The sequence below is a fragment of the Kryptolebias marmoratus genome, linkage group LG8 (genome assembly GCF_001649575.2).
Source record: "Kryptolebias marmoratus isolate JLee-2015 linkage group LG8, ASM164957v2, whole genome shotgun sequence".
Taxonomy (NCBI): Eukaryota; Metazoa; Chordata; class Actinopteri; order Cyprinodontiformes; family Rivulidae; genus Kryptolebias; species Kryptolebias marmoratus.
The window spans coordinates 17,188,415-17,200,458 of NC_051437.1; the positions used below are offsets into that span (position 1 = coordinate 17,188,415).

General features: G+C 41.5%; 2 protein-coding genes across 2 annotated transcripts in view; both read left to right on the forward strand.

The window, feature by feature from the left end:
• Nucleotides 1-6,572, forward strand: part of nr1d4a (nuclear receptor subfamily 1, group D, member 4a) — a 12,977-nt gene extending 6,405 nt beyond the window's left edge. Inside the window, exons 2-8 of the mRNA XM_017414976.3 lie at nucleotides 1,210-1,518; nucleotides 1,611-1,699; nucleotides 1,815-1,959; nucleotides 4,093-4,664; nucleotides 4,776-4,961; nucleotides 5,077-5,287; nucleotides 5,396-6,572. Of these exons, the coding sequence (XP_017270465.1) occupies nucleotides 1,210-1,518; nucleotides 1,611-1,699; nucleotides 1,815-1,959; nucleotides 4,093-4,664; nucleotides 4,776-4,961; nucleotides 5,077-5,287; nucleotides 5,396-5,592 (1,709 nt within the window). The 3' untranslated portion in view covers nucleotides 5,593-6,572. The remainder of the gene's footprint in view (nucleotides 1-1,209; nucleotides 1,519-1,610; nucleotides 1,700-1,814; nucleotides 1,960-4,092; nucleotides 4,665-4,775; nucleotides 4,962-5,076; nucleotides 5,288-5,395) is intronic.
• Nucleotides 6,573-8,779: 2,207 nt separating this feature from the next.
• On the forward strand, nucleotides 8,780-11,447 carry mfsd5 (major facilitator superfamily domain containing 5). The gene is made up of 2 exons (XM_017415013.3): nucleotides 8,780-8,912; nucleotides 9,239-11,447. Exon 2 carries the CDS (start codon nucleotides 9,321-9,323, stop codon nucleotides 10,764-10,766), a length of 1,446 nt encoding a protein of 481 aa, XP_017270502.1. The 5' UTR covers nucleotides 8,780-8,912; nucleotides 9,239-9,320; the 3' UTR covers nucleotides 10,767-11,447.
• The last annotated feature ends 597 nt before the right edge of the window (nucleotides 11,448-12,044 follow it).

Here is a 12,044-nt window from a genome sequence, read left to right on the forward strand (position 1 = left end):
CGAGGACGTCAGAGCTGATCGAGAAGAAGAATAAATAATAATAATAATTAAAGAAGAGAAAAAAACATGCAACAGTTTTAGATCTGAGTGGTGCATCAGAATGACACGTTTTCAGTTTTTAAGAGTTGTTTGGTGCATCCGGTGAAGGTCTGCCTGTGCTGTTGCTGTACTGCCTGCGGTATTTTTAGCGCCCATCCACTGGAGCGCATCGTTGCGCCTGTTCCGCTCAGGATGAGGCAACAATGCTGCACATTCTCAGAGCGCAGATTTTACAACATTACATCATATCCCACTTTGTCGAGGAGCTGAACTGTTTTTTTATTATTATTTTTAGAAATGATCCCCAACGTAAATCTGAAAAATATAGTTCATAAGCCGCACATGTAACCTCTTTTTTAATTCCCACATCCCATTGATCTGAATGACACCGAATAACTGGAGAAATGGCCTTTTTGTGTGAAAATAAAGAGTGAATTCTGACTTTGAATGCTGAATGACTGTAGGCTGAAATGTGTTGGAGAATAAACTGTTGAAACAAGCAGAACAGAAGCTAAAGTCAGCCAAACAGGAGCTGAAAGGTAAAACTAATAAAACCACAGCTAAAAACTAAAGTGAGCAAAATCATAACTAAAAGCTAAAATATGCAAAAGCTAAATTCAACAAAACTGTAGCTAGAAGCTGAAATGAGGAAAACAGTAGCTAAAACCTAAGCTAAAATTTGCGTAGGCTACATTAGAAGCTAAAAGGAGCATTAGAAGTTTAAAATAGAGCATTCATGCTAAGTAGATTTCAGAAAACAATGTTTTTGAAGGAATTGAAGACATATTATTATTATTTTGCAAATAAAGTTACATAATTCAAAACGTATAAAAGTTACAAACACTAAAAACGATACTGCACTTTTCCTGATCAATCCAAATATTTTGATATTTCAATGGTTAAAATAGCATATGTGGAAGTAGTTTGATATAAAAAAAACATAAAAGAAACTATAAACAGGAAAACAGCATGAATACATTCAAACAATTAGTTTCAGGGCTCTGGAGCTTTGTGGTGATTTTAATTCTAACAAAGCGGGTGCTGCCTGTGTGTATTTTTGAATGCTGTATTTCTGTTCTTGTTGGAAAACACAGTGGGTTGATTTGTGCATGAAATGTCCTACACAGATAAAGTTTGACCTGACGAATATCCTCCATTCCTTCCTTTCAGGAGGAGGAGTCATCCTGTATGCAGGATCTTCTGGCAGTTCCAGCCCAAGCCCCGGCAGCCCTTCCAGTGGGTACCAGACGCAGTCGCCTTCCTCACACTCCCAGCCCTCGTCTCCAGAAGAAGTTACCTTCACAGAGATAGGGGTGCTGAAACAGGGGAGGACACCCGGTTCCAACACCCCAACCTCCAAACTGGTGTTCCAGTTCCCGGAAGTCTACAGCAGTCCTTCAGCAGCAGCTATTCCACAGCAGTCCTATGCACACCCCATTGCAGGGAAGAGACCCTGTGGGTTCGCAGGAACTTTCACCAGTTAGTATTTCCTCACTGCTAACATGTTTATACAAACATCTTTGGCCAGGTTTTTCTTTTGGGTTGCTAACTGTTGGGATTTCCTTTCTCAGAGACAGGAGGAATGGTCCTGCTTTGCAAAGTTTGTGGGGACATTGCATCTGGCTTCCACTATGGAGTGCATGCATGTGAAGGTTGCAAGGTAAGCCTCTTTGGGGAATAAAAAATAAAATAAAATAGTGTCAATGTTTCAATATTGTGTTGACTTTTTTGCACCAAATTCATCTGACATTTTACTATTTGTGCGTGTGTTTCAGGGGTTTTTCCGCCGTAGCATCCAGCAGAACATCAACTACAAGATGTGCGTGAAGAACGAGAACTGTCTCATCATGCGCATGAACCGTAACCGGTGCCAGCACTGCCGCTTCAAGAAATGCCTCTCTGTTGGCATGTCACGAGATGGTGAGACATCCTAACATTGTTTAACAAGAAGGATCATCAAACAGTTCTAACATAATTTCAGTTTTCTGATTAGCTAAAGAAGCAAGGAAATGTATAGCCAGAGAGGAACACTGTGATGGTATGTAGGTCTGTGTGAAAAATGTGCTGCAGGGAGGCTTTTTGGGGTCATCATGTCAGTAGCTCAGTCACTTTCTCATTAGAGGACTTGCACTTGTCTTGCCCTTCTTTTTTGTCACTGCACACAGCCACAGACAACCATCTGGTTTGGCATCACACCTAAGTTTCTCTGTGTCTTTCCGTTGCCCTTTGCAGCATCTTCCTACAACGCTGTTACCTTTTATCCTCTTGTTCAGAACAGCCCCTCCCCCTTTTATGTACCCACCATGTTCCCTCAGCTCTCTTACGTCTCCCCCCTCGGACAGTGATTTATGAGAAAAGGAGCCTTGAAGTCCCTCAAGCTATCTATCATGTGGAAAACTGCAGCAAACACAAGAATTATTTTGGGAAATTGGAACAGGGTCAACTTGATTACCTTGTGTATGCACAAAGAGCATCTTACTGCAGTTAATAAGGAGCAGGCCAACAATTAAGCAAGGCATGCAGAAAACATCGTTGTGACAGACTTATTCGGGCATGACGCTCCTGCATCACCTGGTTTTACCTCCAAAAGCTGAGTACTGATTGATCACCTATCATCACACATTAAAGGAACTGTCTGGCTGACCTAGAAAAACAATACAGAGTTGGCCCTATAGTGTACTCACACATCATGACCTACTTGGTGTAGTTTGCCTGTTTTCTTCCTCCCTGTATGGTTTCTGCTTATCTCCATCCTCCAGCACTCTGCATAGCCTAATCTAGTAAAGAGGTTAGTGTTATTTCTGCATGTGCTTGACACTTCTGGTGCACAGAGAAAATTAGGTGGCAGCTCAAAAGAGGAGACAGCCGGGCCGACCCATGAAAGGGGGAAGATTTTTGAAAATGTTAAGGACCACAACCTAGAAACCCCTTTTTACTCTGTTTCAACCATTACGGAAACAGGAAAACCACATGCAACTGCCTGCAGCCCACAATAAAACAGTTCACCCTGATTTCGCATCAGGCAGCTGTGTGACTCTGATTCGGTGATAGGTAAATAGCTGAGCGATTTGGCAGGGTGGCACACTTTTCTTCTTCCAACCAGAGTGTCATTTATAGAGCAAAAGCTCATTAGTCTGCATTTGCCTCTATTTAAGCATGATAAAATGGATTAATCTCGCACTACATTAATGCATGCATCCGCATCAGAATTTCCTGCAGGCAACAGCAAAATTACAGCACATTTGCTAAATGTGGCAACACTTTTTACAACGCCGAGTAAATCACCTGCTTTTCACACAAAACATGCAGTTTGTATTTAGGTGAATTTCTGGTGGGACTAACAGTACTTTGCTACATTGCAGATCTAACTATTACTTTATGTAAAAATGAAGTGAGCTTTTCTTGCAAAACTCTTTGAAGCTGCACCAGATCAGCTTTTTTTGTCTTATCTAACTCCATCTTGTGAGAACACAGACTCACACACTTGCACGCACACACACTGACACTTTCTTACTTTCCATGTTTCACCTCCTCCGATTTCAGCCCTTTCATGTTCTCTTCACCTTCTCCTCGACTCATTCGCACACCTCAAGCCCACCTCTCTCATCCCTTCCTCTCCCACAACCTCGGTGCTATTGACATCATGCTCACGTTGCCCCACTGCCCTACTTACAAAAGAAGGGAGAGAGTTTTAGAGGAAGGAGAAAGGGGTGGTTAGAGGGGAGGATGAGGCAGATGGCAGCAGGGGGTCTATAAATAGCCTCTCCAGCTTATGGGTACTGTGAGAACAAGGATGGGGAGTAGGGTGAGGAGAAGGAGGGGTGCATTTCCCAACTTTTATGTTTCTCCTTGAAATCCTTACTGGGAGAGATTTTGATATATTTGTGCATGTATTAGGAGGTCAAAAGGATTACAGCTTACTGTTGTTTTGGAGTTAAGAAATACTATAAGTAAAAAACAAGGAAATCTGATTAAATGGTTATGAAAAAGAAGAGAAATTGCACTCACCAAATTCAGGAAACTGATATTTCCCATTGATTGTGTCGTCTCTAGCTGTGCGTTTTGGCCGTATTCCAAAGAGGGAGAAGCAGCGACTTCTGGATGAGATGCAAAGCTACATGAACAGCCTAAATGAGTCAGCCACCATGGACATGGACTCGTCAGCGCAGGACGGAACAACCAGCACAGATGACTGCAACTCAAAAGAGGACATCGGGACCATTTCCAAAGCCTACTGCGACATCTTCATTGGCAACAGCAGCAGCCACGAGAGGTCCTCTAATAGGGCCAACGGTACCACTAACAACAACAACAACCCACATCCCTTTTCTCAGGATGGTAACTTTCAAGTCTCATCTCACCCCACCCCCACTCAGAGCTATCAGTCTTGCCCTGCTGCCCCTGCAGCTGTATGCCCTGTTGCCTCCAACAACAACCAGCCCGCTTTTCATAAAGTGAACAACAACTATTCCTACTTGATGTCATCAAATCAGAATCACAACCAGTCAAATGCTGTAATAAGTCAAAGGGTCAGCGGCACCAATCCTAACAGGTTTTGCAACGAAGAAGGTGCCGAAACCCAGACCTCCTGCCCATGGAAATTAGCAACAGGAGCTAAAGTGCTGGTAAGTGCAAGAAGCTTCCAAAACTGAAATGAGATTCCTTAATGGTATATTATTTGACAGTTCATAAGTTTTGTTTTTTTTAATGATTGTGTCAATGTTTTGTTTTCTTAGGCCTGTCCTCTGAATGCATGCCCAGTATCAGGAGCAGAACGCTCAAGTCAGGAGATCTGGGAATCCTTCTCTCAGTGTTTCACCCCTGCTGTCAAGGAGGTGGTAGAGTTTGCCAAGGGCATTCCTGGATTCCAAGAGCTTAGTCAGCAAGACCAGGTCATGCTGCTAAAATCTGGCACCTTCCAGGTAAAAACGGATTTCAGAATCTTTGTTTTGCACACCCAAAATCCAAATTATGTATCATATTCTTTACACATCTGAGTATGGATCTTTTTTTTCTTCTTTTTTTTGGTACGTTTAGGTTCTTATGGTGAGGTTTTGCACTTTGTTCAATGCTGAAGAGCGCACCGTGACCTTCTTGAATGGCCAAACTTACCCTCTGTCAACCTTGAGGGCCTTGGGCATGGGATCTCTGCTGGACGCAATGTTTGAATTCAGCGAGAAGTTGGGTTCCTTGGGGCTAGAGCCAGATGAGATGGCCCTCTTCATGGCTGTAGTGCTGGTATCTGCAGGTGAGAAAGGGATCAGACGGAAATGTGGCAAAGCTGTGGGATTCTGTTCCAAAATAATTAATGTACTAACAGGCAGCCACTGACACAATCCTCCTTTGTGCTTCTTAGACCGTTCTGGGATCTCAGACATGCGAGGTGTGGAGCAGCTACAGGAGGGTCTGATCCGTGCCCTTCGATCTCTGATCAGTCGCCGTCGCCCGGACGACACCTCCCTCTTCCCAAAGCTCCTCCTGCGTCTGCCAGACCTGCGAACCCTCAACAATCTGCATTCTGACAAACTGTTGGCCTTTCGCATCGACCCTTAAGGATGGCAGCTGTTTTAAACAGAAACACACACAACCATACATACAGATCTTATTTTCCAAATGCAAGTCTTCCTTTAACAATGAGGAATTGTGCAATAAGAAGAGTGTTTTTGAAAAGGGTAAATGAAGGCAGTGAACATATTTTGGACTCACTATTAATATTCACGCAATATTTTGAGACAAAATATGTAAAACCACATACAAACCCATGTACATACATAAATCGCACCTTCTGGGAAACATTGTTTCTGAATGAAAGATAGTTAAAAAAATATATTTAGTAGAATTATTATCACCATATGGACAGATCATTTGTTCATTTTCTAATTATCTCCAGTGTAATTAAGAATAGAGTCCACTTCATTTCTGTGTATTTTATCAGTTCGACAGTATCAACATCTCATCACTTATAAGCTGCAGCAGCTAAATGAACATTGTAGATCAAACGTCATGATTTGGGGACCACTGGTTATAATTGACATTATGTACATTTGTATTTAAAAGAAAGTGAATCTGTATATAATATATAGTGAAACACGAAACATTGAGGCAGTTGTGTATCTCTTTTTCACAAACATCTGCATTGGCACAGGAATGAAACCGCTAGTTTAACGTGTCACTTGTGCACAGCACAGTGTTTTCTCACACATACGAATTCCTCCACCAATCATTTGCCACGTTTGGGTTTTAAATATGGTAACTTCGCAAGTCAGTGGCATTTTATATTGTTCTGTCACCAGAACACATTGTTTGCATAACTGTATTTTATCACACATGAACTGAAAGAGACACTCCCTTGGACTTTTGAGCTCCTTTGTTTATTTTTGTCACTGTAAATACTATGTTGCCCTAAAATGTTTGTATCATTTGCTGGAGGGATTCAATGAAATGAATATACTGTATGAGATTTTGTTGTAAAAAAAAAAAAAAAAAAGAATGTATTCACCTTCTTGTATGTATTCTGTGGGGTCTGGCGATGCCAAGAGGCACGCTGCACAGGCAAGTGTGTAGTAGGGATTCTCAGATGGCTTGGGCATGCGTCTTACTATTACATAATGTATCCAACCAGCATAATCCCAGCATAATATCACCAGCACTCAGTTCTCATGCACCCTTCCACTGCCCCCAATGTTTGTCATACAAACAAAAGTGATATTTTGGAGTAAGAGATCTACTTTGATTGGTCCTGTCATTGTTTGCTTGTTTGATGCTGACTGATTGAGCACATCTTGTACATTTTGTAAATGTTGTTTCCTCCTACATAGAAACAATAGGTTGATATAAAGTTCAAATTGTGTATCAGTCTGTTTCTGTGTCTTCATTTAATTTCTTTCGAGGCAAAATATAGGAAAGATGATGTGATGAGCTAGTTTTTCTTGTCCTCTTAAAATAAAACACAACTGAAAGTGTGGATTAGCATTTTGAGTAACGTTAGCTGCGCTGTACTTCTTCAGTATTTAATTTAGGTTTTATCCAAAAACAATGTATACAACAGCTCACAATCCATAAAGTTTCTTATAATTTTTTATACGTCTCTTATTAATGTTAAATATGTGCAAGGATGTTTTTGGAAAATTTAATAAGCAGAGCACAACATAGTTTAAAGAATAGCTTAATTCTTGTTAAAGAAAGTCCACAGATGCTGATAAAGTTATTGAAAAATAAAATATAAAGTTTTATTTTATTTACTAACTACCCCAATATTGTCAAGTTACTCTGTTACAAATGAAAATAAATGTTTTGTTTGGATGAGGAGTTTCATATTGAGGAAGAAAAACACTACATTCAAGCCTAAAGATGATCCCTGTTGTAAAACTCAGAGGTAGTTGTTTTATAGTTTGGGTCTGTTTTGCTTCAAGATGTCAACTACCCATCAGAGGTAAAGAAATCAGTTATGAACTCTACAAGTCGATGTCTCAACGTTTGTGGCTGTGATCTGAACCTCAAAAGAAATAGGTCATAGCAACACAACAACTGAAAGCACACATGTCATTCCATCCTAGATTCATTCAGAAAGAATCATGCAAAACCTTTGAAATGATAAAGTCGAAGGTCAGACACTGATGTGGGAAGACATGCTCTGAAAGGAAGGTATTCCCACAACTAGATCAGTGAGCAGGAATGTAAATTCATTCCAACCTCTGTTCAGAACTGGTACTCCGTTACTGGTCACACAGAGTTGCTGTAACTGCTGCTCAAGTCAGATACTGGAAGGAATCGATTGGTTTAGATTAATGCTCAGTTCTGAAATGCCCTAGAAGTGGTGTCTAATCCTGGTCCTGGATGGGCACTATTCTGCATGTTTTAAGTGTTTCTCTGCTTTAATCCACCTGATTTGAATGGCTGAGTGATTAACAGGCTTCTGCAGAACTTGAAGACCTGCTGAAGAGCAGAGAAACAATTAAAACATGCAGGATAGTGGCCCTCCAGGACCGGGATTGGAAACCACTGCCCTGATCAACTTCCTAAATAAGAAAATATAAAACAAGGACAAAATTTTGTCTTATTTTAAAGTTGTGTTCTCATATCTACTTTTAGAACCTGTGTGTAAATGTGTCCAGATTAAAGCATATTATTGGAAAGACAGAATATAAACACAATGGTTAAAGAAAAAGAAAGTCATTTTGTACTTATATATTTAATGCATTACAAGGTAAAATTATATCTTAGCGAATTATTCTTTTTATATGTAAAAATCTGCACAAGAAAATCAGTGACTACAGTGGACAGATACATACTGTAGCATTCTTTAAGATTTTTCATCTTAGTGAAATGGAAAAATGAACCCACAACTGGCACCTGCACCACTAACAATGTAAGACACGGGCGCCACCTTCTGGAGGAAAAAAAACAAACACCATTTTGTTTCTCTATAGATATTTAAAATCTTTTGCCGCTGCTTCCAGCAAAATTTATTTTAGGCAGCATAGTTAGAATCGATATTGAAAAACAGAACATCTTTTTCGTGGCTATTTTATGTTTTTATTTTTATTTCTGGGTAAAATAGCAGTGGGTGCATATTCCTGCTGCTTAACTTGTCATTACCATAACATGCTCATAAAACACTAAAAGTAGATAATTACGTTCTTAAATGCACTGGGGGGAAATGAGCTTGTCACTTTTGATTTTTACGATTATTAAATAAAAATCAATAAAAACAAACGCCATTAAACGCATTTCCTGTGACGTCAGTGGTTAGCATCGGATCCAGGAAGTGATTGCTGGTGTACACTTGCTGTATCTTCTGTTATCATTTACTTGTTCAACATTAATAATTGCTAAACGGCATATTTACTATGAGCCCACTGTCAAACAATACGGTAAGATATATAATGTTGAATGAGACAGTAAATTGAAATAATTTGCCACTAAAATAGAAACGAACATTTCCTTGCTAGCAGCAGGCTAGCTTACAGGCTAACTTTAGCTACTGTACTGTACGCTTTAAATAAGTGAACTTTACTGTCGTTAATCAGTTTTATTTTGTCTTACTTGTGCTTATACTTGTAAAAATCTGTGTTATGTAAACATACTTAGCCGTTGTTGAGTAACTAAAAGAGTGACAACCTAAAAGTTAAGTTAAAAACTATGTTGCACAATTATTTAATAAGTGTTGCCTAGTAATACTTATCTTGTTTTTCTATAGGTGCAGAGAAACATTAGGAAAACTGTGGAAAACGCATTAAAAACTCAACTTTGACCTGAAGTGGTTGCTGTGCATAAACAACATGTTGTTGACAGCATATTTTGCCATAATTGCCCTGTTGGCCCTCTGTGTTGGGCTGGAGTTCACAGCTCGCCGCCTCACACCACCTCAGTCTGCTCCTACTGCTGTGGCCAACCCAGTTTTCCAACAGTTCCAGAGCATATTTCTTCAAGCATACCTTTTGGCTTTGTGGGCAGACTGGCTCCAGGGTCCTTACCTCTACAAGCTGTATCGCCACTACAGCTTCCTGGAATCCCAGATAGCCATTTTATATGTGTGTGGCCTGGCCTCGTGCGTACTGTTTGCCCCATTTTCTGGCTGGCTCCATCAGGTTTTAGGCCGCCGAAGGACCTGTCTTCTCTTCTGCTTCTCCTACTCTGCGTGTTGTCTCACTAAGCTTTCCAGAGACTACTTTGTTTTGATTGTGGGCCGTGTCCTTGGGGGTCTGTCGACATCCCTGCTTGCCACCACATTTGAAGCCTGGTATGTGCACCGACATGTTGAAGTCCATGATTTTCCCAGGGAGTGGATTCCTAGCACCTTCAACAAAGCTGCCACCTGGAACCATGGCCTTGCTGTGGGAGCTGGACTGGTGGCTAACTTGCTGGCTGAATGGCTCCACTTGGGGCCAGTGGCTCCCTTTCTGCTGGCTGTCCCCTGTCTGGCCTGCTGCGGCTGGGTGGTACTAACAAAATGGGGAAAGGAGGAAACTGACGGAGGTCCTGAAGGGGACAAAAAAACTCTGCTACTTGGAACCCCTAATGGAGGTGTTGTTCGTTTGTCTGCGAAAGAGCGATTCTCGCGCAGCTGCTCTGAGGGCCTGCGCTGCCTGCTGTCAGATAGGAGAGTTCTGCTCCTGGGTGGAGTGCAGGCTCTGTTTGAAAGCGTTCTCTACATTTTTGTTTTCCTGTGGACGCCGGTACTAGATCCTCACGGGCCACCTTTAGGAATAGTGTTCTCCTGCCTGATGGCTGCCAGTATGGTCGGCTCCTTACTGTACCGCCTAGCCACCTCCACTCGCTACCATCTTCAGCCAGGTCACGTGCTCTGCCTCGCTGTACTGATGGCCTTTTTCTCTTTGTTCATGCTCACCTTTTCCACCGCACCCGGACAGCCCCGACCTCACGATTCCTTTCTGGCCTTCCTGCTGCTGGAGCTGGCCTGTGGTCTGTACTTCCCCGCAGTCAGCTTTCTGCAGGGCAGAGTCATCCCAGAGGAGAAGCGAGCTAGCGTGCTGGCCTGGTTCCGGTTGCCCCTGCACCTGCTGGCCTGCTTAGGACTGCTGGCGCTCCACGGCGAGGTGTCAGGAACAGGCGGAGGCGAGGCTGGCGGTGGCACCAGGCACATGTTTGGAGGCTGTGCTGTCATGATGCTCGCAGCTCTGATGGCTGTTGTTAGCCTCTTCACTTTGGGCAGAAACGACACCGACCTGAGACAGGAGGGCATGAGGGGGGAGGGGGAGATGTAGTACCCCACTCCCGTCACACAACAATTTATTACTTATCTCACTGAATATTTAAATTTTGTCTGACTTGACATTGAATTTTTTACTTTGACTGAAGTACACTTTAGTCTACATTTTTGCCAAATGAAGAAAGCAACAAAAGTGGCATGGGGGGTTCAGATTTGTTTCATTTAAAAAAAAAAATATTTATGAGAGTTATTTATGAGAGTTTAGATCAATCTTGTCTGTGTGAAATGCTTTGGGAACATGGCCATGCCAACCTTTATTAGTTAAATAAATTGCTGAATATTTAGTTTGCTCCTGAACCATTCCATGATTTTTTTTTTTTACCTCAATATGTCCACCTGTACGGAAATGGCAGCATGTGATGGGTGGAAACTTCACAAGAATCAGCAACAAAGACGTTTTATTAAAAACAGCTTGTTTTTGACTGTAACGGAGACTTGAACGGAGATCCAAAGAGTAAAGCCGTGGCTCGCATGTTGACCAGTATTTGAATGTTTCTTCTTGCAAAAAGGTTCACGATGCTTGTTTTTTTTTCCTCATTGAAAAAGGCAGTCTACTGTAGTTCAGCTTTACTCTGAACACCTTTTCTGTAACATTTACATGATTTTTTTTGTCTGTTTTCTTAAGAGGTCTCTGCTCTTTACACTTTTAAATAAAAGGGGCACTTGTTGTTTGTAACAAGCGTGTATTTGTTTGATTACCACAACTTATTTGTGTACTCATAGATGCTTCATGTTGTGCTGTCCAAGCCTTTATGGGGGAAAAAAAAAACCATAAATTTTAACCTGTATAACATACAGGATCACATGACCGTGTTGAAGCTGTTCCAAATTCACACGTGGAAAAACACTGATTTCTTTTTTTTTTCTCTCCTGTAAAAAGTGATATTTTTGTTCCACATTCACGTGGGAAACATTCGACACTTGTTTCACAAGTTAATTTACCATGTTTTTATATGTGAAAACAACTGACTTTCACATGCGAATTATGTAACGTCAAACTCTTTCTTTTAAAATATAAGTGCTCTTGATTTAGCTGGAAGTGCTTGAAACAGATCTCTTCACTTCCAAATACAATAAAGGCAGCTTAATTTAACAGGAAACTTTATATCCTAACTAACATTACAGGGCCATGCAACAAGCTTAGTTCAGCTGTAGACCATCCAGGTTTTTCTAGGCTTGTGTCCCCATGCCGGTCCACTCCCCCCTACTGTCCCCGTGCTGTGGTACAGTCGGTGTACTTGGGTCTGGATGCTGCTAGAACCCCCCCCCCCCC

Coding starts and splice junctions, on each gene's coding strand:
- mfsd5 (XM_017415013.3), top strand. CDS start 9,321: ATGTTGTTGACAGCATATTTTGCCATAATTGCCCTGTTGGCCCTCTGT.